Raw genomic sequence first — 23,678 nt, forward strand, 5'->3', positions numbered from 1 at the left:
AAATTATTTGAGGGGCAGCCAGTAGACGAGGAGGGTTTAGGATTGGAAGAGAGTGAGTGGTGTGTAGGAAAGACTTAGCTGTCATGTGATTTCTTCCTCTGCCAGCCTTTCCTTGAATGTCATTTGGCTGATGTTTCCTGGTAGATGAAGAGACTTCCTGTTGTGGTTCTGCAGGGGGAGGGTGCTAGTCAGAGTGGCTGATGCTGGATTTGTTTGGATTAGTGGAGGCTGGTTGGTTGGTTTCCAGCTCAGCTCAGGAGCTGGCATGTTCCCTCTATGTGTGATTGTTTTGTTTGTGTCAGTGGGTTGACCCCTCTTGTGAGAGCAGAGGAAGAGACTGGATTCTACTGGATTTCTTACATTGTAAGAAAGAAAGTTATGATGACTTTGGCTTTATGGTAGCAGAAGTAGGGGATAAGATGTGTCAACTCCCAAGCAGTCATATGAACTCTGTGGCTGGCTCTTTGACTCCTTCTAGATGGTGAACAAATTGGAGGAGACAGAAAGTCCTAAATCCAGTTCATTAGTCTGAACGCCTAGCACATGTGAAAATACTACTAATGTGTCTCATGCTGGGTCTTAAATTGTGTTGAAGGTGATATAGTAACTGTTTGTTTCAGGTATATGCTCCTTTGTAAAATGAGGAGAAATAATGAGAAATAATAATAATTTAAGGAGATCTGCAAAATAATTCAGTTATTCTTGTTAATGTTGGATTGAACGCAGAGGGGAGCTGACAGGACCTGTGAAATTAGTCTGGTTTTGAATCAGTTTTCTGTTGTCTTAAGAGCTGAGTAATGTTAACCAGTAAGTTAACTCTGCTTTTGTGGAATCTTAGGATCATGAAGAACACTAAACACAAGTACTTTTAGAAGCCGTGCCTGAACCAGCTATTACTTTTGTATCATCTTGGGCATCTTCCTTTACATCTAGAGCCTTGCTAATATTTTCAGTGAAAGAATTTGATGGTAGCAGCAGTTGGAGCTGAAATAGTAGGAATGATGAAAGTCTGTTTTAGGAAGTATTCCTAATATAGAGACACACTTCAATAAATTGGGTACCAGAATATTGAACTTTTTTTTTTTTTTAAGGTCAAGTCCAAATCTGAATTTGAATCTGGTAGCACATGTGCAAAGTACCGCTTCTTCTAAATCCAGATGCTGTTGTAGAGGTCTTAAGAAAAGAAGAACTGTATGTTTTGATTTACTGTATCATTGATGTTTTATGTTTTGGATTGGATTTGATGTGTCATGTGAATGAATGTGGTAGAAGAATCATGTCCACTATTTTTGTAGTCTTTCTGTAGTAAAAGTAGTAGCCCTCGTGGTTAAAGCTGGTAGTCCTTATTTGGACTTCAGACAGCAGTATTACCCGTATTATTAACTGCATTTTTTGTTATTGTAATTATTTTTAGTTCAGGGGAAACTTCTTGCCAAGTGTTAAGTTATTGGCAAGTTGTGGAAGGCAAAATCTCTTCATGTGTTTAAAGCAGCTTTGCATAGTAGTGGAAGTATAAAACCAAAGGAAGTCCTGGAACTCAATAAACAGTATTACAGTATATCAGAGCACAAACCTGTGGTAGACTCTTTTAGGCTCTAGGTGTACTCTGTTACGTCTGCAGATACAAAACTACTTCACTTCAACTTTGGTCTTTGCCCAACTCATATTGCCTTTGGATCTAATTGCCAGCCCTGTCTCTGAGTTGCATTCTGTAATTAGTTTCTTACTCTGCACTGTCTCTTGCTAATCTAAATGTGTGACTGCACATTTAAAGTCTCCCTCTTAATTTCTAAAGAGGAATTCAAAGTCCCCCTTATCTGTGGTTAATATAGATGCAACAAAACCAAGATGTTTTTTTCTCATGTTAAAGAACTTTGTTGTACAGTAGAAAGGGCTTATCAAGGTAGTTTGGTCTGTCAGTACTTGGATAATGTATTTGAAAACCTGACAACTGATCTTAATATGACTACACGTGTGTATATAATAGGAAATGATTTCATTGGCTTTCCTGTGTAGAAGGAAAGGTGTATTAGCCAGATGTTTTTTTATACTACTATTGCATTACTGTTGTTTTTTTTCTTCTTCAGGCTAGCACAAACCAGTCGTATTTTTGTATATATACTAGAAGATATGAATTTAATCTCAGCTTTCCTCTTAACTATAAAGTTATCATATATATATTATATTTTCTAATTACACACTTAAATCAGATTTTCTTATTTAAGTAACATATGATTGTTGGGAATTGAGTTAAGACTATGATGTCAGATTCAGGATTATCTTTTTGAGGAAAGCAAAAAGATGATGGCTTTTTGATTGTTTGTTATTAGTTGTTAAACCCACACAGACTCTAGAATATGCTCACAGCACTTGCTTTCTTGTATTTTCATTCCCTCAGCAGTTCTTAAAGTTTCCTGATACGTGCATTTCAAACATGAACAGTATTGCCAAATTACTAAACTCTTTTTTTTTCTGTGGAATTTCTTATCAAACTCCTGTTTTTTTTATATACCATAAAAATATAGATGACAGTCTTGTAGAGAAATCTGCATGTCTGAAAATCTCTTTCCTAAGAATTTATGTTGTAGCCTGGCTACAGTTGAGCTACAGTTGCAACTAGTCCTAGCCCTGATCCTCCCTTTAGTTTGTATTTACAGCTCCATATGAATTTTCAGGGGGGGAAAAAAAAGGCAAACTTTGTATCTTTGTTCAGTTTATTATGGATTTCCTGCTTAAGACCAGTTATTTTACTTACAAAGACTAAGAGAAATTGATAGTAACTAAGTGTAATAATGTCTTATGACAAACTCAGATTTGTTAGTTGCTTTTAGTTTTCTTTTGAAAGAGACTACTATAAATGATGGATGTTTGTTATTGTGAACTGTTTTACCTGTTTTGCTGGTAATTAAATAGCAAAACAGATCACATATGAAACATTGATGCTTCTGAATGGTTATATTACTTGTCAAGCTAATCGTTTTTTTTTTTATTTAACAAGTTTAACAAATCTTGCATAAATTTTTAAAATGGAAGCTTGTTGTACTTCATTTCTAGTATCATTGTGATGGGATTTCATGTGCAATGTATAGATGTCAATTTGACTTATTAAAATGATGTGAGATCAACTGATACTAAGCTTTTTTTATAACATTCATGTTAGTAGTACTGTAGTGCTGCTTATGTTTGCTGAAATTTTTTGTCTTGTTCAAAACAGCTTGCTATGGAATTGTGCAAGTACCCACTGGACCTTGGTTTTGCAGGAAGTGTGAATCTCAGGAAAGAGCAGCCAGAGTGGTATGTGCTTTGTTTATTAAGTAATGCTAGTTATAATGCTTGTGTGGATAATATTTACCCAAGTATCCCAGTAATAGTAGAAAATAGCTTAGCTTTCCATCATAATTCCATCTAGATGCTATTCAGAAAGAGCGTGGTTTTTTTTTAAAGTGGAAATACGTAACTGTCTAAGTATTCTGACAATTTCTGTATTTGATTTTTTTTTTTAGTGGTTTGGGTTTTTTTTACTTTTTTCTTTCCCAACTTTTTCAAAGATTATTTTCTTCTTATCGATGGTGGGGGTTTTGTGTAATTTTGTCAGTTTAAGACTTAATAGTTAGGTATGGGGATAAAATAAAATCTGTGTCCAATTTTCTTTTACAGCAACTTTAGATTGCCAGTTGAAAGTTTCAGTCTAGAACACTTAACCAATAACTAGTGTTCTTAATTTCAGAATCTAATGCTTACTTGGAATATGATACTTCTAATTGAGGAAACATTTTCTTTCCCTTTTAAATTTTTTATGGTAAATATTGGGGATTCAGATAATCCTTCTGAACAACAACAAAAAACCCCAATGCTTTTCTTGTTTTTTTTGTTATTGTTTTTTTTTTTTTTCCTTGATTATGACGGGTTTTTTTTGGTTGGACTTGTATGTTTCTAGATCACACTGCATGATATCAGGCATTTTTAGAAAAAGAGAGTAACATTTCTCACTATTTGGCACTTTTTAGTTTGTCTTCCAGCAAAAGATGAAGTGAGAGTATTTAGAAAGACTAAGCTGTTTCTTTGCCTCTGAAAACATTTTTCATACAAAAATTGGAAGAGAAGGTGGTGCAGCATCTTAGGGAAGTATGTAAACTGTTTCTAACTTTCATGTCTAAAAACAAATGAAGAGCCTGAGACCAAATTTTCAGTTACTGTCAGTGACTGGCAGAGTGTTTACATGAGCTGTTTACTGTACCTATTTCCTTTTCTAGTATAAAGTACTATAGAAATGATAGGATGACTTAATATTGTGTGAATTTTTGGTACAGGGCTGAAGAATCTTGTTCCTCTACTTTTTCCCAGCTTGCCACTAATGTTTTCATAATGTCCCATAACCTAGACTTCGTTACCCCTTCCAAAGCAGACCTGTTGGTGGGAGCAAGAACGGATTAATTTCTGTGTGCTCTCCAAATATTTGTCAACAGAAAATCAAAACAGACACTCTTTCTAAAGAAAGGCTGTTCCTTTCTTTTCCTGGGAAGACCATCAGCAATGTAAAGTTTCAAGAGTATAATTTTTTAATGTTGCCGAGTTTGATACATACAGGTTGACAGCAAAGTTAAAAATACAGAGGAGGGAAAAGAGAGGTGGTGGCTGGAAGGAGAATTTTTCTGGTGCATCATAGGGAATTCTCATCAGAATTTAGGATATAGTTATTCCTGGCTTTACCTGTCACAAGGAATGAAGGAGGACTGTACTGAGTTCTAAAATAGAAAACAATGTCTCACTGCGTTCTGATAATTTCTTGAGTTTACCAAAGAGAATATCTTTGATAGGCATTATACTGCTTTTCTTCACTGTTTGAAGTTAAGATGGAATAGTGATGAACTTAACTGAATTCTCTGCCTGGTATATTATGTTTTTGTTTTTGCCTAATGGGGTCTGTTTACAGTTCAACAAGTTGATTACTGATCTTGTTTTGGAAAAAAAAACCCAAACCTTTCCTATTTGTAATATAGCGTAGGTTTAAGTGGTTCTCAAGTGAAACTAATTGCATATGAGGTAGAACACATTGATAACAGTTGAAGTTTTAACAACTAGTTGTATGTTAGTCAGTTAGAAACATGGTGTCTCTCTCTGCAGTGTCTTGGAGAAGCCCTTAACATTCAGAAACTAAATTGACTTCATATGAAAACTGGAACTTTATTGTAACCAGTTTATCAGACACAGAAGTTTTAACACATTTACTTGCAAAAGCAAACCTCCTTGTCATGCTGTCTCCGTTGTGTGTTTTTGAGTTTGTTTTTTTTTTTTTTTAAGCTGCAGTTACTGGGCAAACAAATCCATTCTGATAAGAGACTAGGATTAATTGCTTGCACTGAAGTTAGTCTTGCATTAACAACTGAAAGAAATAGACTAACTCAGGAGCACGTAACTCAAGTAGGTGGGTCACCAGAGAACTTTGCTTAACAGCAGGTTAGAGCAGTTGTCTTCCCCTATATTTTCAACTGTTATACACTGATGTCTTCTGTGTTCCCTTTCTTTTGTGTGGTCCCACTAAGATGGTACATACTACTTGTCAGTGAAAGCTGATTTTTTTTTCAGCCCCACAAGCCTCCTTTCTGGTTGACTTATACGTTTTTGATAGTGAGGTTGTAGCCAGTGTCTTGGGTTTTGAATGGTCAGCTACTAGTTGGAAAGCACAGTTCCATGCCTGACAAGTCATACTGAGTCTTGGCTCTACCAGGGTCATGGTTTGGTGTGTGTGAGAGAAACTGATTTTTTGTAAACCTGACTGACTGTATAATGGACATATTGAGGTGTCTGGTAATTATTTTACTTAACCTTATAACGATACATATGTAATACATGATAAATAGAAGGTTGTAATCCCAGTATGCACTTTTTACAATCACTGTGTAAGTTTTTAACTATTACTTGAAAAGTCTTAGTTTTCTGTAAATCAGTTAAGTTATATTAACTGACCTATGGTAAGTTTGGAATGTGAATCTCTTCAAGATGGGTGGCAACTGCTCCCAGCTTTGCCTGCATCAGCACCAGCAGTTACTACCCTGCATAGTGGCCCCTTGTGATGTCTTCAGATGTACCTGAACTTCTCAATCAAAAAGCAGGGCAGATAACGTGTTGATGTAGGAAAAAATAATATTAGGGTCTGTGTGAGGATGTATACATATGGTGTAGTACGTAAGGGACTTTGGGTCCTGGCTTGGGAAATTGGATGGTGCACATATGCTGTCCAGGGGCTGATAGTCCTGGTATCCAAAGAGAGACTAGAGAAGCTAAATTTAGGAATTGTAGCACAACTATTGTTCAAAAAGCCTTTTTTCACCATCATTCTGTTATGTGCCAAACATCTTTCTTGACGATCTTCTAAGAATGATTTAATTACAGTATATAGTGGGGTATGAGTAGACAATGTATTTATGGTTTACTACAAGCTACTACTATTCATGCTTATCATGAAGGAGCTGGAATAATCCATGTGATAGAGATACCAGGCAGCACAGAGGCATTTGACATTTGCAGAAACAGTTAGCTTGGTGAGGCTTATTAGCTATGTGTAGATGCTGGTCCTTGGGAGTCCATATTGATTCAGAGAGACCAGGAGATCTCAGTACTGAACTTCAGTGTTATGAATTCCAGGGAAGTTTTACTACCTCAAGCACAGCTCAGCTTGTACATGTGAAGTAAGATTGCTTACAGTATTGCAAGTGAATTAATGTGCTGTTGATGTGAATATGTATATTATAAGCCTGTCATTGCATCTAGAAGAATCAGGTTGGACTTGGTACAAATTACTCTAACGTCATAAAGGTGGTGTTTTTTCCACTTGGAATTTCTGTTGTTAGTCTTTTTTGATGGGGGTGGCTTATCAAGTTGAATGCAGTACTGGCCCAGAACTGAGTTGACACATTCGTGTGACACTACAGCTTGTCTAATAAGCCACCTGGATTTTAGTCATGGGGAATGTATTGAGGAGGCTGTGACTCCCTGTGGAGCTAGCCACATAAGATATGATATAGTATTCATCTGGGTCTCAGCTGAATCTAGCATAACTGGAGTCTCTGCGCTTGGACATGTGTTTCTTGGAACTCGGTGTGGAGACGGAAAGACTGTCATTGCAGAGTCAGTTTAGATCATACAGTACTTAATACTTTAGGATTCAGAGCTGTAGAAATGCAGCTATACTGTTTACTTGCAAAGCCAGTTCAGGTACATTGTGCTCTCATAGTGATAGGTTTTTGCTGGTAATCCTGCCAGACCTGAGCTGTTCCTGCATCTGCTGCACATATGATCCACAGTGTGAATACTTGAGATTTTTATTTATTTATTTTTTAAATCTTTAACGTAACAATGGTTGTAGTTTTCCTCTCCGAGTTCCCTTTTTAAAAAAATCTTTCATCACATGCATATACAAGTTTGTTATTGCAGAGCTGCTCATAAGAGTTGTATGCTGTATCCATAGTTTAACACCCCATGCCCACCATTTATGTAGTATGAAACAACCACAGGTATAGTGTTACTTGCCTTTTGCCTAAACAGAAGGAGGCAAAGAAGGCAGAAACAGGACTGTAGTCTTTCAATATGCAGATAGGTTGGTGATCAGAGCTCTGACAGCTCTGGCTCAACAGGCTGCCTCTAGGGAAATGGGATCTCTGTGCCTGTGCTTAGAATCGGTTTTGGTGTGGTTATTACACCTGTATCTGTAAACTAGAATGCACATTGATAAATATGGTCACAATAGAGGTGAACTAAACTTAATTTTAGATGAAGAAAACTTGCTGTTTTCTTTTTTTCTTCAATTTGAAATACTGGCCACCAAATCATTCAGGACTAATATACTATGCGTTCTCTTTGAAGATAGCTCTTGAAATAATTCTTAAATTTTGAAATGAATGTTTTTTTAATGTGTATCCATAATTTTCCTTAAAGGACATTTTATATAAGAATATTAGCACAACTACTTTTAGGAATACTATAACAAGTAGTAGAAAAATTGCTTTAGTTTTGAGCATACAACAGAAAAAAATGACCTATGTGCTTTTGTTGTTTGTGTGGCTTTTACACAGCAGTAGAACAGTAGACTTCTAAATAAGAGAAGGAAAAGTTACTGTAAAATACAAATTGCTAGTAGATTCTTTTATAAATACGAGAAACTGCTACTTATTAACGATATCTTCCTGTCGCTTCCCCCTTTTTTCCCCCATTAAAAAAACCCAAAACAAACCTCAACAACATGGTCTTGTCTTTTATGAATGGCTATGCAGTTTGGAAGGCAGTGAATGTTTGTTTGTAGCTGGATAACTGGGATAAAAAGTGGCGAGGTTTTGGTGGCAGGGGGGCTACAGGGGTGGCTTCTGTGAGAAGCTGCAAGAAGCTTCCCCTATGTCAGATAGAACCAATGCCAGCCCGCTCCAAGACAGACCTGCCACTGACCAAGGCCGAGTCCGTCAGTGACAGTGGTAGCACCTCTGGGATAACATATTTGAGAAGGGGAAAAAGAAAACTGCGCAACTGCAGCCAGAGAGAGGAGTGAGAATATGTGCGAGAACCAACCCTGCAGACCCCAAGGTCAGTGAAGAAGGAGGGGGAGGAGGTGCTCCAGGCACCGGAACAGAGGTTCCCCTGCAGCCTGTGGTGAAGACCATGGTGAGGCAGGCTGTCCCCCTGTGCCCATGGAGGTCCACGGTGGAGCAGATATCCATCTGCAGCCCGTGGAGGACCCCACGCTGGAGCAGGTGGATGCCCAAAGGAGGCTGTGACCCTGTGGAAAGCCTGTGCTGGAGCAGGCTCTGGGCAGGACCTGTGGCTGGGTGGAGAGAGGAGCCCATGCTGGAGCAGGTTTGCTGGCAGGACTTGAGACCCTGCAGGGGACCCATGCTGGAGCAGTCTGTGCCTGAGGACTGCACCCCATGGAAAGGACTCACACTGGAGCAGTTCATGAAGAACTGCAGCCTGTGGGAAGGACTCAGGTTGGAGAAGTTTGTGGTGGACTGTCTCCCATGGGAGAGACCCCACGTTGGAGCAGGGGAAGAGTGTGAGGAGTCCTCCCTCTGAGGAGGAAGGAGCGGAAGAGACAACGTGTGATGAACTGACCGCAACCCCCATTCCCTGCCCCCCTGCTCAGGGGGAGGAAGTGGAGAAAACTGGGAGTAAAGTTAAGCCCAGAAAGAAGGGAGGGGTGGGGGGAAGGTGTTTTAAGATTTGGTTTTATTTCTCATTACCCTACTCTGATTTGATTGGTAATAAATTAAACTAATTTTCTTCAAGCTGAGTCCATTTTGCCCATGACGGTAATTGCTGAGTGATCTCTCCCTGTCGTTGTCTTGACCCACGGAGTCTTTTGTTATGTTTTCTCTTCCCTGTCTAGCTGAGGAGGTGGGAGTGATAGTGCGGCTTTAGTGGGCACTTGATGTGCAGCCAGGGTCAACCCACCACAGTCCTTTTTGGTGCCCAACGTGAGGCATGAGGAATTCAAGATAAGGGTAGTAACTGAGAGAGGTAATGGGCAAAACGTGAACTGAACAGAGCTAGAGAGAGAAGAGTGGAATGATTGTGGGGAATTTCTGTTATAATTGTGGTAAAGGTGGAACTTCTTTTATTCTGAAATGCTGTTGACTGAGTGTTCTGTGTTTCTTGTCCATTACGTAGATGGGTGAGTGTTGTTTGCTTTGCATTTCATGAGTAGGAGAAAATACTTTTTCCTGTTGAGAATTTTTTTGTATACATAGTGAATACAGACCGATAACCTTTATTGTACTGTGACTCAAAAGATGACAGAATTGCTTAGGTTGCATAGTGTCTGGTCATCAAGGTTAGGAGTACAAATGGCAGAAGGTGCTGCAGAAGTGCAGTATAGTTTCTCTGCATCTTCCACCCCAGCTGGTGAACTGAATCTTATGCACTGTATTGCGTACTGTGCTTATTAAAGTGGGAGTATTAATGCTATTTCTGATTGTGTTGCCTTCATGCCTTTTTTTTTGGTGTGCTGCATTTTTCCGGGCTTGTAAGCATCCTTGCTACTTGGTTTCTAAATACATAGCTAAGTTCATAAACTTACTTGAAGCACTTCATTGTGACAGAAAAAGTCTGCTATACTTTTTTTTCAGTTTTGATTAGCTGCAGTTTACCTAAATGTACACTTATTTGTGCAGTAATTTATAATTACATTATGCTAAATATGGATACTTAGAGTATTCAGGCTTTAAAATGCAGTGTTCCATCACTCAAGTACAAGCACTTGATCAATTTTTTAATAGGTAACAATATAACAGGTACTTTAGTAAATGCTCTAAAGGTTCTGTATCAAAATTCCTAGCCAAAGTGACACTAGAGCAAAACATTTTCCATTACAGGAATTGCTTAATTCTTAATGCAGGAATGTTTTTTTGACTATTCATTTCATTGCTAGACTGTAAAATTACTGGCAGAAGAAGTCTCTAAAGTAAGCAAGGAGCTCCTCAGCCTCAAGGAGTCTTACTTAAAGTGCCGTGCTAGCATTTTATACCTAGGAATTTTTAGGGTATAGCTGCAGTAAGTTGCAGGAGGGCACTGAAGTGAACCATTGCATACTGTGTTTTCTTCAACTAGATTGAATTGGGTCAGTAGCATACTTTCAGCCTGATAACAAAAGCTTATATGTTTAGTTGGTAGTCCAGCCAAACATGACAGGTATTTCTTACAGCCTTCTGATGCTTTCCATTAAAGATCAATGTGTGAATTGTAAACTTTGTGTATGTTTATAATTTGGATTCCTGCAACATCTAGCAGGGTTTACTGGACTTAAATATGTAGTGGGAGATTTGTGGCTTTGGACTTCTGAAGTTGGAGTAGCCAGGTCTTGATATGTGCTGTGTGTCATCACCATGTTACATTGTACTCTACGTTGGTAGTCACCTTACAAGTATTGAGTAAAAGTATGACTAAATGTCACCTGTAGTACATACTGACTGGATGGTCTTGGAAGAAAACTGATTTGCATGTTGAGTGCCTCTAATCTTCTTGTCATAGTCTGTAAATTTATTATCTGTAATAGAAGTTTTTGACAGAGCTAACTTAATCTGCATATATTTTTATCTGATGGCTTGATAAAGAGAACTAGGTCGAGTGTCTTTAATTTATCCAGGTGTAAAACCTGAAATGCTTCAGGTAGTCAGTCTGTTTTTCTTTTACCTGTCAACTGTCTGCTTTAAAAAAAAAAAAAATTCTCACCTTCTCCTGGGACAGATGACTGAATAGAGATGGGGCAGAGATTTGGCAAATTCGTCTGCATCAGGAAATGATTATTTGAAGATGGAGATGACTTAATTTCTTAAGTTGTCAAGTTGCAGAACATGGCACTTTTGAAGAGAAGTACTGACAGTATGCGTTCGTTTGCTCTATTAGTGGTGTCAGCCAGTTGGGGATTCTTGAATGGGGCAGAAGATATTTCGATTCCTGTTGGTTCTTCATTGTGGCTTATAAATACTGGAGTCTGTTGTGAATTGTAGGTTGGAAACATTGGAGCTTTAGTTTGCTTCTCTTCAGATACCTTGGTTGAAAAATTGTGTAGTTAGCTACTTGCTGACTTCTGCTTTAAATACTTGCATGGTTGCAAGCTATCATTTATAGAGCCATTTAAATAAAAATATTGAAGGTGGGTATTTTGTGGGTTTGTAAGTAATGTCTTAAAATACTGGAGGTTGAGACTATTGATCAGATATATTGCTATCCAGCTGTAGTTTAGAAACTGATAAATAATAAATGTGGATTTGGTTTTGTAGATAACAGTCTTTTTATTGGCTAGGCCATGTATTCCTATAGATGCTTTTGGAAAAGGGGTTATGCAGTTCCTCCTTTTTGTTGTAGTGAGCAAGTGAAAAATGAAATGTTGACTCTGGCAAGTATTGTAAAGCATGAGTGTAAAAAATCAGAAATAAACTCTAATGGGAATTTTCAAAGTACCTAATTGGTTTTAAGGAAAAAATACCAAAGAAAAGATTGGTAAAATATCAGAGTAAAAGGATTTGATATGAATAGATAGCCTAAGTTTGGTGTGAGTAGAGGTTCAGTAATTTCAGCAGCATCTGGGAATGCTTGTGAGTTTTATTGGACTTTGTGGAGGCTTCAGGGGCTGAGAGGATGGTCTTCTCTGATTAGTCTTTGTATGTTGATGGTATTGGTTTTGCTTCATAGAAGATAGTTTGAAGGGGTGAATGGAAAAATGAGATGTCGCTGGGTTCTGAGGGCTGGGGTAAGTTATTGCCAGCAGATGTAGACGTGGTCAGTCTGGTACGCATCCTGTTGCTGGGTCTGTTTTTGTACTGCCTGCCTGAAAATTCTCATCTATTGATAGAATTTATGCCACGATCTAAATTTCCAGTATACTGGTCGGCACTACTCTGCAAATATCTGTGGGTTTTTCTTCTTCTGGTTGTCTAATCCTGCAAAAACTGTTTCTTGTTCTTCTGTAGATACCAGCTCTAATTAGCTGAATTTGAGTTAGGTTTTCTGCTAAGTATAATCCAGTTGTCTGTGGTGTAATTAGTACACTCTTATGTAAGTGTCTTTAGAATATGGTGTCCCTTTATAAAAAGGGAGCTATGTTTACATTGGTTGTTCAGTACCGTATTTGCCTGGATCTAACACAAACTAATCACTAAAATGACCCCAAATTTTTCCAGGTTCGTTAGGGGGAAAACAGGATTTTTCTTATTTTCAGTGTTTCCCTTCCAATGTATATGTGCTATTTTTTTACACTTCTGCCCCGCCCCATCAAAGAAATGGGTCAAAACACTAGGGGGAAGAGAGTTGTAGAAAGAAAAGTATAAAAGGAAGATGAGAAAATGTAAGACTCTCTCCTCTGGAGAAGATGGAATACTAATTTCACACCCTTTGGGGGAGAAGGAAAATAGCAAAAAAGTTTCGAGCTTAGAAGATAATTTTTCATCAAAAAAGTGACTAAAGAACTTCAACTACTTAGATATAGGTAGGATGACATATGTACAGCATCGGTATAACTGAAACTTTAAACATGTTTTGTGATCAACTTTGTATCCAGAGCTGTTTTCTAGATACCCCCCCCCCAATTTTTACGTTTTTGACAGCAATGTGTATGTGCCTGCCAGTGTTAAATTGTTTTACATTAACTGAAATAACTACCGAAATGGATGTCTTTACCCTTCTAAACCATTTTTTAAACCCATATTAAGATACTTTGTACTATCTGTAGTAGTATATAAAACTATCTAGTATATTTGGAGTCTGTAGGATTGGGAAAGATCATATTAGGGTATGATAAAGAGTATTAGAGGTAGCTATATGTTTCCTTCTGCTAACACCAAAGGGTGATGCAAAATGTTATGGAATATTGGTAAAGGTAGGTGAAGCTGTACCACAGAACTTGGGAGATGAATACCTGGACATAGTCTGCTGTGCTGCAGACTTCTGCAACTACTGATGAATGGGAGACAAGGTTGCCAAGAGCATCAGGGGCTGCCAGTTGGAAAGCCATTGATTAGAAACTAACCTTCTGATCAACTGCTTTGCTTGCTTTTGTAAATCTGTCCGTGTGCTTTGAGGACTGCGTTGAGTTACTGCATTTTGATATATACAGAAATATCCAGTAGCGTGGCATGCTGTAGAATAGATGTATTTGGAAGCAAATTCAGAAGTAAAGCGATAAAATGATGACTTCTTGGTAACTGATACTCTTCTCCTAGGTTAATTTTAAGAAAGTCATAAGAATTTGATGGAGCGTGTGCAGGGTTTGTCTTCACGAAAATGTGAACTAGAACTCGCAACAAAACCAAATGGATTTAACCAGCCTACTGTTTGATTAATGATTAACATTAAGGAGCAGGAGCAGTAGAATAAAGTGTTTTGTCAAGTTTTAATTCCTGTTGATGAAAGGATTGAAAGAGATTGAGTGTCAGGTTTCAAGGACTGTGATGCTGATTTTGTGTAACTTGCTGTTTTGTTATTTGTAACTTTAAGGGTTATGTAGTGCAGTCTCTTAAAGTTGTTCCTTTCAGTTAAATACTGGTGTGTTGGGTTTTTTTGCACTGTTGTCAAGCAATATGAAACAGTAATTTTGTGATCAAAATGTACTTAGGATAAAAAAACTGTTCTGGAAACATAGGTGTCATACTGGGTATAGTACAGCTTGGGAGGGAAAATCAGCTTGTAAACTAAACAGTTTGTGTATATGGCTGATGCCTGTTAAAAGACTTGGAATATATGAATGTCAGGGAAATAGCAAAACAAAATTGGCCTAATAAGTATGCTTGGTTCTGTGCCCAAGAAAAACGTCTGCATTACTACTGAAATTAAATTAGTCTGTTTCAGGTGTGGTGTGTGGTTTTTTTTTTGTTTGGTTTGGTTTGTTTTGGTTTTTGGGGGGTTGTGTGTTGGTGTGGTGATGTTTTGGTTGTGTTGTTTTTTGTTTTTGTTTAATGCCCTTGGTTGGAATTTCATACTCACTTATAGACGGCATAGATGATGCCGCGTCCTAAACAGAGTGGTTGTATCCTTGCTCTACTCCCTATCTGTGTTCCTGTTATGTTTTTTGTCTGGCATTGTTGTTCATATGGCCTTATGGAAAGAAGGCTCAAAGAAGTGATCTGGCTGCAAAAAAATTATTTTATTTTTAGCTTACCAACTGGGATTTCCATATGGTTAAATGAATGCTCTTGCCAGAGCAAGGGAGGCAGTAGAAAGTACACAGCAGGGGATGGTCCATGATCTTTTGGCAGCAGTGTGCAGTAATGTTAGCTTAAAGTGAGCCTGAAGTAAAGTCAGCTGGAACTGCAGCCCGATTACTCAGCTAACTTTTAGGAACTGTGGTCTCTTTAATCTGCTGTAGATCTTCTTGTGTTTTTTAACAGGTTAACAGGTCATATTGAGACACACAGTTTATTGCCTCATTGCAATGCTGGGAATTCAGTCCTGCAGGACTTTACTTGGTTGACAGTCATTATTAGGTGAATGGCTCCATTGGCCTAGCTTGGACCAGAATTCAGTAAATTACTTGCACAAGAATTCTTTGACCTTTGTTTTCTTATAACAAGAGACAGCATATAATGCATGTCTGCGGATGATGCTTTCTGAAACTTGCTCCAAATTTACAGAACCCTGAGGGAAGAACAATGTTATATTCCTACTATTCTTTTTTTTCCCTCCTCTCCTGCTTGTACAGTCTTGTTACTATCTCTCTTTATCTTTCCTATCTACTGCGTGTCTTTTGCTCTTTCTCTTTGTTTCAACATATGTAGTCTGTTGGATTAAATCAGCTTCTCTATGCCTTTCCTCCATTTCCAGTTGAAAAATTGGTAGGGTTATATTAACCAAAAAGACTCAAGTAATTAGATTTGTCTAATGTTATCTACTGTTGGTTAAGGTAGCTCTTTGTCCCGATGAAAATGCAAAAGCATATTTATCTAAAATAGAGGGAGAAAACTTTGTGCCACAATGCAGTGGAGCCAAATTGGACTGTAACTAAGTATAGGAAGATGGATTTTTTTTGTTTTTTTTAGCTCCTTCTTTACTTCTCTTATTTTAGTCTTCTGGTCTTGGAACTTTTTTCTGCTGGGTATCTTTAGTGGACACCTGTGTTTGGTGTTTGGTTTTTTTTTAATTTAACTGTTCTTTATTTCTTCTTGGTTATTTCTACTTTTTTAATAATGACAGAAAAAATGTAGTTCTTTCCTCTTCTGCGTGGGCCTCCCAAGCTTTTGACCACTTTAGGTCTCTCCTGGGTGACTTCTTAAGGATTAGACCCCTCAGGAGGCAGTGGGCTTTTCATCAGACCCAGGCTGTCTCAAGTTGCCTGGATGCGAAGGTTACACAATCAGTCGTCTTTCACTTAATTAACTTGCTGTTTATGTAGCTCAGAAGTGAGTTGTGACAGTCACACTGTCAGACTGTTCCAGCTGCACAACTTTGAGATTGGTTTCACTTTAGTCCTCTGCAGGAGACCTGATAGTCCAAAACAGTTCCTGCGGAAGAGTTTACCTGAGTTCTGCTTGGACAGAAGCTAGATCCATGAACTTAGTCTGTTCCACCAAAGAGCTGCAAAAATGAGATACCCATGTTACATTCTGTAGGGACGGAAGGGAAGGGACAATGTCACTTGCAACAACTTCAGTCTTCCTTCAGCCAGTATTTGTCTTTTTTCACTCCTCTTGTTCGAATCTAATTCAACTGGCTGTACCTATAGCGCTACATGCACTGGTGCCCCTCCCTGCTATAGGACTAGAGCCCTTCAGCACACCAAAGAATGTGGTTATTCTCTTGGGTCACAGTCAGCCTCTTTAGTATTCACATTTTCACTGTCTAACCTGATGGTGTTTATCTGACCTGTTGATCAGTCATAGCAGCTTGACCTATTTATGCTGTGAAGTCTTGTGAGTGTTGTGTCTGCCCCTCTTACCCCTTCCCTCTGCCTCCCCTCCCACTTGTTTAATAGTTCCTCACAATATTTTTGAATGCTCAGGCAATAAATCTGTGTCAGAAATACTTTGCCAGAGCTAAGACTTAAAATGCACAACTGGAGAAGAGAGCTCTGGCATGGTCCGTGTGCTTAAATATTAGAGACGGTCTGATCATCTGTAACCGATGGTCAGATTATTCCTTATCCCGTGTTGCAGAGATCAAAGCTTTATTCCATACCAGTTGTATGTGATGTGGCATTTAGTAGAGAGATTCAGCTGTTGCTGTTCACTTAAACTCCAAGCTCCATCCATAAGTAAACTGGAAGGAGGAGACACTGCATGGACGAAAACATTCAAATAAGAAATTATAAGTAACTGGACTTCTGAGATACATATACACCCCAACTATCTCCTTTCCTTTCTTCTACAGAATCCTTTGTAACAACATGTATTTAAACATTTTGAAAGTACTTAAGATTTTTTCAGTCACTTTGCAAATTCTCAGCTGAAATTATCACTTTTACAGCAATATATAATTTCAGAAAGATTTTAGAACTAGTAATGAAGTGTTAGTTAAAAAAAAAAAAAAAAGGAAAAATTTCCTACTAGTTACTTGTATCAAGGGATGACGCACACTGTTCCCATCTGGCAAAGCTACTGATGTTCCTATGGGGTGCCTATTGAAACTTGGGAGAGCAGAAATGGGTAACAGAATCTGAGTGTGTGGAGTCTGGGAAGGAGTTAGGCTCACAATCTAGAGGGGGAAGCGGAAGGGGTCACTGTGTGGTGTGTTAGTTTACTAAGGTGCTACTTTATTGCAGATTGTGGCCAGAATTCAGGGCACCAGAAGTGCTCTGTGTCATCAGAGTGCAAGTATCTCTGCACAGTTGCCCAGCTCCAGCTTCATGAGAGCGGGGTGCAGGCACACTGCTCCCTGCCACTGAGAGGATACTCTGCAGAACGACCTGCACTCAAGTTTTGTTCCACTATCAAAGCTTCCTCCTCCACTTTAGTTTTCTGTCTTCTTTCTTTCTCTGACTGATTGCAGCCGGGACTAATGAGTAATGAGGAGTAAGAGTAATGAGTAATAAGACCTAATGGACCTGAGTCCTATTGGAGATATGAGACAAAAAGAAGTTAGTTGAAACTGAGCTCTGATGAGACTGAATGGAGGATGCTTAACTCTGCTGCATAACAGACTGGTTCAGTTCCTTGCTGCTTAGTGTCCTGTGATCACTTTAATTTTTTTAATTTTGTGTAAAGTTTGCTCAAGAAGTTTACTAATTCTTTAATTACTAATGCTATGGCTCACAGCCTTCAATTTTGCTGATGCAACTGATTGTGGGATTGTGCTTAAATTGTATCAGTGATATGACCTGAAATAAAAATGTTAAAAAAAAAAAAAAGAAAAAAAAGTTCATTTGACTCCATTTAATTGATCTGGTTTAAGGGACACCCCTACAAATAGTTGGGTCAGCAGCTGAGGGAGTGGTAGAGGGAAAGGTTAATAAGGGAGAGGTGAAGGGAGGAAGAAAACCTCCTAAACTGGTTTTGCCACTAGTGAAAATGTATGTCAAACTTCCACAGGCTTGCAGAGGTGGGGCAAGGTAGACTATTTTAACAGCTTACCTTGTCTCAGTGGTAGATATATCATCTCTGCTCACTGGCCTGAAGCTGCCAGCTGGAAGCTTTGGGGTGGGAACAACCTTTATTGTACTGTCACCATCAATATATACCAGGCTTCTCACTTTGAGAATGTGGTTCAGTGTATGGGGAATTAAACTGTGAAATGAACGTACTGCTACTGAGTGTCTCTCAGCACCTAGTATTTAGTATTTGGAGAGCTGGAGTGTTAAGATACAGCTCACATACATACCGCATATGTAGGATTTGTTTAAAATGAACTTATCGGTTCATTTCAGTGGCAAGGAAGTCCTTATAACCTTGACTTAAAAAAAAAAAAGTTGTAATGCTTACAGTCTGCAGGCAGCTTACAGAATGGTTCAGAAGTTTTCAACCACTTTTATCTCTAAATTTCACCATAGACTTAATGCTGCCTTTCAATAAGTTGCTGATCATTTTAATGGGTGAATGTGAGGGAGGGATCAGCGAAGCAAAAGACAAAAAGCAGCAATCCTAAAGATTCTTCTTCCTGTGTGCAGCAGTCTGTACCAATGCACTGAGCAGAAATAATTTAAGAACTTTTCTACCATTGTGAAAGTCTCTTTGCTGCTATTGTAAACTTTCTTGCAGGTTAATAGATAGTCCTCAAGATATACTTCAGCCATGTGAATTTCAGGAATAGAATTTCTCATTTCTCAAATGAGATTGGACAATCTGAGGCACTTCTAGCATCATAGGCTCCTTTTATCTGGTAACGGAGAATAGTACTGTTCAGGGAACACAGAGAAGATCTGTACTGATGCCAGATGTCCCTCTCCATTTGAAGGATGTGATGTTAAGTTTGCATCTGATAAGACTGTTCAGTTTCTTAAAAAGCTTGTTAGATTGGTATGCTTTGAGTTGTCCCTAATTTGGCAATGCAGAAGGTTTTTATAAGGTGATTCCTAGGTGTAGGATCTCCTGTAATGGTGTTCCTTTGCCTGTCATCTAGACCAGTTGAAGTGGAACGTGTGTCAAACCTGTTCAATTTCTGTCATCTTTGAACTGGTTTGGAATTGGTTCACACTGCTCTAGGACACTTAGAGATAAACTTGATATTAGGAACTTGATAGGGGCAGCGATAGCAGAATGGTTGTACTGTTGTGATCCTGGTGTATGTCGGAAGAATATGATGTCAAACTGCATGTTTCCAGACATACAGTCTTGGAGAATTTCAAGGACCTCCTTTTTTCTGAGACAGAAAGTAAGATTGGTTTTGGTCTCTCAGGGTAAGTGAGAGTCAGTGGAGACTGTGAAGTCAGCCACGGTGTATGCACTGTGCTGATTATATCCATGGGACATCTTTGTGATTGACCACCTTGGTGAATACAGAGGAGCTTTTGGAGGCTTGTCTCCAGAATTCCAGGAATAAAAACTTGGAGGTAGAACTGTGAATAGCTTTAATATATATCATAGTTTCATGATCTGGAGAAGAAAGCTTGTGTTTGTGACAAACTAACATTAATATTCAAGTAAAGGCTAAGGGAAAACACACCCATTCGCTTTTAAAGAATGGTTGCTTCCTTAATGTCAGCTAACAGTTTTGATGTGTGTGGTTTCTTTCTCAATGCTCCTATGATCGTTCCATTTTTTTATTTTATTTTTGCTTTTTTTCCTAGAGATGTGAATTATGCCCTCATAAGGATGGTGCTTTAAAGAGAACAGATAATGGGGGTAAGTTTTATTCTTACTTTTTGTGAACTCTCTTATTTTGTATGAGGGAAATAAATCTGTGGAAAGAAAAAATTACAGGGATCTGAAATGTAAATGAAAACATTGGCTGGTTTGGAAAGAGAGGACTAGTTTACACTAACCTTTATTTGTCCAGTTTAGGTCGAATTTAATTTGAGAACATCAATCAGTTTTATTTTTAGAAAAAAAGTTACAATGAAGGAGAAACTGCATTTTAACATAAGATTTTAATGGGTAAAAAGGATAAATTTTATGTGTATTTAGGTGGAGTTTGAATGTTTATAAAAAGCTGCTGAAAGTGCACCATTCACGGAGGAAAGTGGAGTTTTTATGTCTGTAGCCCAGACTGAATGCACCAGTGCATTTTCAAAGAGTAGCTTTTTCATGCCTGATTTACTAATAGGTTCTGTAACAAAGAAGTTAGAGCTGAAAAGTTGCAGTAGTGATTACCTGTCCTTTGCATTTTTCTAATTTCATCGTTCAGGTTATCATCAGTTCTGCTCCTGCTGAGTAGAACTGCTAAGAGAAAGTCACCACTGAATATCCTGTCTTGATTATGTTTATCTTAATAGCTGGGTGATATGAGCGAAAAATTTCAATTAACTTTTCAATCACTTCTGGAATTCCTTCTTCCCTCTTTACTAGGTACTTCTAAATTCCTGTCCATCATCTACCTGTAAATAGCCTGGTCATTTTGATACTGAGCCCTTTCTCTTGCGAGAGGAGAAAGTATGATCAGGATTCATCGATTTAATTTGAACAGTCTATGTAAATTGTATTCTGGAGATTTTATGCTGCATATGTAGTATTCTAAGTAATTTATATCTTAATTTAGCTTGATGTTAATGCAGCTTTGCTATTTCTGTTGCGGTTGAGTTGCAGGAACACAGGGCCTGCTTGTGTTGGGGCTGGTCTACTCTTTTCCTTGTCTACACTTTCACTGCAACGTACGATATATGCTCTAGTGTTCACCATTCTAGTGTCTGCTTATCTCAAACACATTAGTGAACTTAGTGCCATTTGTAAGTGTTGGGAGATTGTACTGAGTCTGTGTTTTCTGTGTGTCAGTGAAACTACCAGCTTAAGTGCCAGCCCAGTACTTCAGCCTTAAAACTGTTCTTCCTTGCACACAGAAATGGCAGCTGGACACTTGCTTTTTTAGGAAATAAGTAATAGAAAAGCCTCAAAGCTCTTGAAATATACAGTAAAATTTGTGAAGTGTGAAGTAGCTGAAGTGTTTTCTGTTTTTATACTTAAAGTAGTGTGTGAGAATGCTTTGCTATTCTCTGTGGTGATTTTGAAACTCTTTGCTATATAAAGTCTTGGGAACATATTTTGACAGTGTGTATCAAAGATCTGAGCATCCTATTAATTATGTCTCTTATAGCTGTATTATTTTTAATTACGAATTCTTGTCTAAAAGTGAGGTTTAAATAGCAAAGTTGTTATGCTGTATGAACAGTATTGTCCCTACTATACTTTTCATGACCAACTGTTTTCATCAGTGAAAGCTTCATAGTGAAAATTTCATAGTAGAGAAGGCTTAAGAATTTGTACCTCACCTTCTGGAAACATCCCTGCCTCAATAATAGGTTTTGTCCATGGTATTGAATACAGCAAATTCTACCTTATGGACCAAATGTCCTTTAAATATCAGCTTTACAGAAGGTTGTAAACCTTGGAAAAAATGAACTCGTACTGGTGTTGCATTTCAGAAATCTACATTCTTAACCTGAAGCTTTCCTTTCAAAGAGTTGCCTAACGAGGGATTGTGCCAGAAGAGTTTCAGACTTAAGGAAATACTGTTGAAGGTCATGTAATAGGCTTGTCAAGTTTAAAATTATATTTGCAGTAGGTTAATACTTGGAATTTTTTTACTGCTGTTACACCATTTGTTGCCAGGGGAAATGATAGAGATGCAGGTATTCCTGAAGAAACTTTGAAACAAGTATTTTTGATAAAACCTTGTAAGGGTCCCTCTTTAGAAATTGGTAATTACAGAGTCTGTCTGTAAGTATAAAAATAATAAAACGGTCTTAGCTTTTCAGAACAAGTGAAGAAATTACTGATTTTATGTCACTGATACGAAGTTACACTTCTTTCTGCCTTCTGGCAAAAAGTAACTTCATTTTGTAGCCAGAAAAACCACTGCAGTTTTTGTTTTGAATGTGCAGATAGCTTAGCTCATACATGGTCTGCTGCTCTTGTAGATTTTTTTTTTTTTTTTTTTTTTTTTGAAACTGTCTTCTGGATATTTGCTTTTTAATAATGTGAAGAAATTAGTTTTGTTTGGGTGTTGAAGATACTGTATTTTCTTTTATGTCAGGAATCTTAATGTTTTTTGGTCTACTGAGCTTTTACAGTAGGGGCCCATGATTTTCTTAACCTGCAGTAAGACGCTGTTACTGCAGGGAGGGTCCTCGCTATGCATTACTTCTTCCTCCTTTATAACGGTACTAGCATTTAAAACTACTTTTTTTCCCCTGGATTCCTTTTCAGCTAAATGAAATCAGTTCCCTGACCCATCTGACCGTGCTAATGCTGATATAGGGCAATGGCCAGGACTGTTCTTTTAGCAGCAGCCTGTACGTTAGCTGTCTTCAGTCAGTTGCACAACTGTGACTGGAAGCAGCCTAATCTTACAGCTCTCATATAATGGTGTTATCTTGCCTTTAAGAACTCTGGGGCACTATAAGATATGTGAGACAAAGTAGTCTGAGAATCAGACTTGTGTTGTTTTTTAAGTATTACTGACTGACTAGAAAATAGTATTGATGGTGTATGTTGTGGTTGTGTTCGTGTATTTTGGGCTTTTTTTGTCCCTCCCACTCCCCAGGTGGCATGAGGTTCCTTTGTGTGCATTCTTCCTCTTTCTCCCTTTCCTTTTACTGGCCTGTTACTGCTTATCTGACTTCCTGGAGATCAGCACTTCTTTAGATTTGCTTTTTAGGTTTTGTATTTGTGGTTGGAGACATCTTACTGTACCTTAGTTGTGCTTATCAGTACGGTTGCTGAAGTTTAATGTTGGGTTCTCCAGGATCTATGGCAAATACAGAATTGCAGTTTTCAGTGATACCATAAGTACAGCATTCTTGGAGCAGTTCTGCCATGGATCTTATACAGAATTTGAAAGTGCCATCCTGAGATAGTAAGAGGAGAGGAGCATATAATGGAGGCCAAACAACATTTGGTCCGCTCTCTTTATCAGTATGAACTAGATTCTTGCGAAAGTTCTTGTATGCCTTAGAATACTTTCCTAGCCTACCAGTTTTTACGCTTTGGGACTTCTTGAACCAGAGATGGTATTTTTATGTTTAATGGAAGAAGAATCTATCACACTGTTAGTGTCTCCACTTCTGTATAAGGGTTTAGTGTCCATAATGTTGTGTGGCAAGGTATTTTGCAGTTGATGTGTCAAGATGTACACTGGTTTTGTTTTGAACCTGTTACCTCATGGTTTTATTTGATGCCACTTGGCACTTCCTAAGTGATAGGAAGTGACAAAGAGCAGCTATTCTATGTTCTCTGGCTTTATAGACCTCTGTCATACTCTTCTTTTGTCTCCTTTTCCTGATGAAGGAGCCCAGAGTGATTGGACGTTCCTTGTACAGAAAACTGACCATCTCTTTCCCCTTCTCTATATGTCTTCCAAATGATCCTTACCAGAGCTGAATGTGAAATTTTAGAGAAGCAAATCTACTGTACGTGATGCCATGTTAACTCTAGACTGCAAAATGATTACAGTATGGTTTAGTGTTCTCTAACATAGACTACTGATGTAATTATGGGTCACCATTTTTTGGTACAATTTTTTTTCATTAATTACAGAATATTTTCACTAACCTGAACATTCACGCTACCTTGAAACTAGGACAGATCTTGAAATTGGCATCAAAGTATTGAGTTTAGCAA

At 38.2% G+C, this 23,678-nt stretch overlaps 1 protein-coding gene across 4 annotated transcripts in view; it reads left to right on the forward strand.

Annotated features, from left to right (window-relative positions):
* The window catches only part of MLLT10 (MLLT10 histone lysine methyltransferase DOT1L cofactor), a 133,196-nt gene that overhangs the window by 1,068 nt on the left and 108,450 nt on the right, over window positions 1-23,678 (forward strand). For all 4 annotated transcript variants that reach the window (XM_049798200.1, XM_049798202.1, XM_049798198.1 and 1 more), the window contains exons 2-3: window positions 3,215-3,294; window positions 19,694-19,748. In XM_049798200.1, the coding sequence (XP_049654157.1) occupies window positions 3,215-3,294; window positions 19,694-19,748 (135 nt within the window). The remainder of the gene's footprint in view (window positions 1-3,214; window positions 3,295-19,693; window positions 19,749-23,678) is intronic.

This window comes from Accipiter gentilis, chromosome 4, assembly GCF_929443795.1.
Source record: "Accipiter gentilis chromosome 4, bAccGen1.1, whole genome shotgun sequence".
Taxonomy (NCBI): Eukaryota; Metazoa; Chordata; class Aves; order Accipitriformes; family Accipitridae; genus Astur; species Astur gentilis.